This window comes from Odontesthes bonariensis, chromosome 17, assembly GCF_027942865.1.
Source record: "Odontesthes bonariensis isolate fOdoBon6 chromosome 17, fOdoBon6.hap1, whole genome shotgun sequence".
Taxonomy (NCBI): domain Eukaryota; kingdom Metazoa; phylum Chordata; class Actinopteri; order Atheriniformes; family Atherinopsidae; genus Odontesthes; species Odontesthes bonariensis.
This window is the reverse complement of record NC_134522.1, coordinates 19,417,503-19,421,695: the sequence shown is the minus strand read 5'-3', so window position 1 is coordinate 19,421,695 and position 4,193 is coordinate 19,417,503. Positions and strand designations below refer to the sequence as shown.

The window sequence follows — 4,193 nt, the reverse complement described above, 5'->3', positions numbered from 1 at the left end:
AGTTTTTGCATCACAGGGCCACCATCAGCGGCTCAATTTGTGACGATCACACGTTTCTTAGCCTTGGAATTAGCGTCCAGTCGTGTCTGGAAGATTGTGGAGCTCTGTGAAATATGAAACGCCACAAATCAAGTTTCGGCACTCTGTCGCGGGGATAGAAAGTTGTAGGCCATATTGTTGTGTCGCTCCTATTGTCCACGGGCCCCGCTCCGTGACCTCCCCACTTTCAGATTCCGGACTTATGATTGGTGGAGACGGTGTGGCTTTGTCGTCATAACCCCAGTGCCCATTCACCGGCGGACTTGGGCGTTGTACTCCGCATCTCATTTGCGGCGGGGCCAATTTCTCCATCTACAAACTCCGCTCGAGGAAAAAAAAAAAAAAATTGGTAGAATTCGCGTTTCTTTCGCACCTTCGCGATATTTTTTCCAAGGGCTCATTAGTCTCTCTGCGGTCGTTTTGATTTCGAGCTTATTCCTCGTCTTCGCTTGCACAGGGAGGCGTCGGCGTTCCTTGAGTTTTTGGGGAGGAAGCTTGCGGTCTTTGTTCATTCATCTGATCGGTTGGGTTCCTTTGTTGGAACAAAAGCATGGGAGCACAAATCTCCAAAACCGCTGGAAAAGAGGAGACCGCGGTGGAAAAGCCGGCAGAAGGTGCAGCCGCCGCATCGAAGACAAACGGGCAGGTAAAACTGTGCTTTTTGATTGTTCAAGTCGTAACTGCTCAAATGGAATTTCGTCTCAATTTAGCAATGTGTTGCGTCAATGGCGTGCTCCATGTTCCCTAGCGCAGCCACACGCTCACCGGCATTCAGGGAAAGTGGCCACATGTATATCCATGTTCTCCAAACGAGTGCACATTTACAGTTTAACTGCTTTGTTTTAGATTTTCTTTAAAAGCTCTCGATTGACGCACGAGCTGTAAACACTTTATCCTTTAGAAATCTACTGCTTAAGCTGCACAACTAATTCGACAAAAAAAAAAGGTTTATTGTGGAATATTTCAAATGCTGAATAACACTTAAAATAACATAATCGTGGGTTGTATTGTGGCTTCAGAACTGCGGCTGCTTTCGCACATTAGATTTTTTTTAAATATGTGCAGCAGGGCTTTGTGGTCGCCTCACTGTGGCATGGCCATTTTAAAACGGTACCACGCCTTTGTTGCCAGTTTCAAGAAAAGAGCCACGTTTTTGCTGAGATGCATCCCCAGCCCCCCTCCCAAATCAAGAAAATGTGAAGAGCAAATGGAGGAAAAAAATGGCGAAGCTTCATAAAATTAGAAGAACGCACATATGTGTATTTCATGGGTCAATGAAAGGAACGAAGGAAAATTGAAACAAAAAACAAATTCCTATGTTGTTTCCACCGCCTCCACGCCGCACGCCCCCCAGTGGATCCAGACTGTACTGCAGTCTGACAAACTAGCCTACTGCTGAAAGCCAAAGATCTGTCGTCATTCTCCTAGTAACAGATGTTGCAGCAGTTTTGGGGCTATTTTCTAATTGGCTGCCACTTTTCTGCACTTTTGATCAAATGGCGCTGAACTCCAGATTTTGCGTGAAGTAGTCTTGCAAATATGAATGAAAACTGGCTTCAGTTAATCGAGAGTGCCTAACGCCTATAATATATAGTACTTTTTAAAGAATAACATTTTTTGCTATTTCCTCTCAGGAGAATGGCCATGCCAAGACCAATGGAGATGCCTCCCCTGCAACGGAGGAAGCCAATAAAGCTGATGTGCAGGCCAATGGAAGCACTCCTACTGAAGAGGCGCCAAAAGAAGAGGGTGAGAAAGTAGAGGCTGCTGAGGCCAACGGAGAGAAGGAGCCGGCTGCCACAAACGGAGAGACCTCCGCCAAGCCGGAGGAAGGCACTCCGTCAACCAGCGAGGATGGCAAGCAGAAGAAAAAGCGTTTCTCTTTCAAGAAACCCTCTTTTAAGCTCAGCGGCTTCTCTTTCAAGAAATCCAAGAAGGAGTCTGAAGAGGCAGCGGAGGACGGAGCAGCAGAAGTGGCCGAGCCAGCTGAGGGGGAGAAGCCTGCATCGGAGGATGCAGCTACAGAAGAGGCCAAGCCAGCTGAGGGTGGTAAGGAGGGAGCCAACGAGGCTGTAGCTGAGGAGCCAAAGGCAGAGGAAGCTGCTGCTGGAGAGGAGAAGCCAGCTGAAGCTTCACCTACTGAGCCTGAGGCGGCCGCCAGTCCAGAGGCTGCTGCCGCCGCCACTGCCGCCGAGTAGTCCTGCTGAACGAGAAACCGGAATGAAGGATGATGACGTAGCCTGTCTGAAGGAATGCGAGGACTTGTCTAAAACCAGGGAATCTTTGTTTTGTTCCTTTTTTTTGTTTACTACTCTGCAACCATCTCATCCATAATGACTGCAGTGTCCCTGGCAGTGACGGAAAGGAGGTGCAGCAGAGTGTGTGCTGCTTCCTCACTGCTTATTGGTGCTTGCATTTGTGACATGGGTGAGTGTGAAAGTGCGACTGTGAGTGGGAATGGATTTTTTTTTTTAATTATTTTTTTATTTTGTCCTTTCTTTTTTCCCTACACTATACCATGACATGTTGCTGACTTTAACATATTTAATCAAAGTATTTGGTGCTGGGCAATTGGATGTAGCAGCTAAAGCTGTGTCTGCAATATCTGACACATTGTGATATTTAAAGGGAAAGTCCTTATCCAAGTCTTAAATGTTGTCTTTGCAGTGCACAGTTGTTTACAATTCTTCAAGCTCAATGCTCCTGTGGACTCAAACCATTCCTGAACTAGATTTAGTTTCCTGTCAAAACAATAGGTGCTCATCACTCCATTAGATTCCACCATCTCATTATTCTGTAGTAATGCACGTTGTATAGACTTTGATATTACTGGTTTTATGACTGAGATGTACCTAATGACTGAAGTTTTTAACTGATTACTCATTGTAAATGAAGTTTTTTTTTTTTTTTTTTTTTTTTTTGTTGTTTTTTCACCATTTGTAAGATTGAATAAAATTGGGAGATGTTTTAAGCAGATTTTGCATCAAGCTGTGATGACTACAAAACCACTTCAAATCTACACAAAGCACAGTCAGAGTTAAGGATGCAGTCTTCAAACGGCATTTCTTTCTGTATATAATGAGGCTCACCTTATTCAATATGGAATGTAACATTGCCTGCAAACTGGTAACAAGGTGTTCAGTTTTTCTGTGAGTTCTGCTGAAGAATAAAGCGATGAAATGTGAATTGGCATTGTGAGCTCATTTATTCATAAGGTTCAGCAAATCATCTCAACTGCCTTTTTATATTTGTTTATATTGATAAAGATGGAGGGGGGGTGTTTCAGTCGTTTACAGTGATGAGATCGATAACTAGATGAAACCTCACTGAATTAATTAGATTTTTTTTTTTTGTTGCTTTACAGCACCCTCATGTGGAGCACTGGAGGAATAAGGCAGCATCTGTCAGTTAATACACACCAAAGCGAGCTTAGAAAAGTCTGAAATTCTCAAGCGGAAATGTTAAAAACTGATTCTGTTCCACACATCAAATTCTATTCAAACTTTTCAACTGCATCAAAAGTAGTTTCAAAAACAGCTGAACCTTCTCTTTTGACGGTTCTGGCACGTCTATTAAAATTCGTTTGATTTTCAGTTTGTTGCTTGAACAGTACTTTTTCAGGAAATGACAGATTGAGGAACCACACATGTCAAGACATTTAGAATGAGTTGTTTAAATCACTCCCAGCTTCTGTTTTTTCTCCAGATAAAAATCTTTGAAATGGGCATTTTTAAGATATCTAGAGGTTTAGTATCTGCAGCACAGATGCCTGTGCTCTCCATCAGCAAGTTGGGATCCTTTCTATGAATCCTCAAAACACCAGACTCTTTTTAAAAAGTGGTGGAGACTGCTGCAGACTTCTCCAGGGTGTTTTTAGTGGTCCACAGCTGTGTCCATGTTCATTGCAAACCACCTATTTCTTTTTGCACCCAGTTTAACCCTGTGTACTTTAGCTCTGGCCACCGCAAGAAGGGCGTGCTTTACACATAATAGTTCTATTTCTGCTTCCTGGTGTGCTTATTCCAGCTTGGTCAGATTTTTGAGGCATTTGCTGCTCAGGGTGCCTCACACACACAAATATCCCATCATGCCACACCACCCTCATCAAAACTACCTACTATTTCTCTAAATTTGTTTTTCTTTTTAAGTGCACA

General features: G+C 43.6%; 1 protein-coding gene across 1 annotated transcript; it reads left to right on the top strand.

The window, feature by feature from the left end:
- Nucleotides 1-312: 312 nt before the first annotated feature.
- Nucleotides 313-3,225, top strand: marcksb (myristoylated alanine-rich protein kinase C substrate b). The gene is made up of 2 exons (XM_075447675.1): nt 313-685; nt 1,674-3,225. The coding sequence occupies exons 1-2, from the start codon at nt 590-592 to the stop codon at nt 2,235-2,237; spliced, it is 660 nt and encodes a 219-aa protein (XP_075303790.1). The 5' UTR covers nt 313-589; the 3' UTR covers nt 2,238-3,225.
- The last annotated feature ends 968 nt before the right edge of the window (nt 3,226-4,193 follow it).

What these genes read in the sequence shown, in the direction of transcription:
- marcksb (XM_075447675.1), top strand. Translation starts at nt 590, where the DNA reads ATGGGAGCACAAATCTCCAAAACCGCTGGAAAAGAGGAGACCGCGGTG. An exon ending in CATCGAAGACAAACGGGCAG is followed by an intron (nt 686 to 1,673) that starts GTAAAACTGTGC and finishes ATTTCCTCTCAG; the next exon opens with GAGAATGGCCATGCCAAGAC.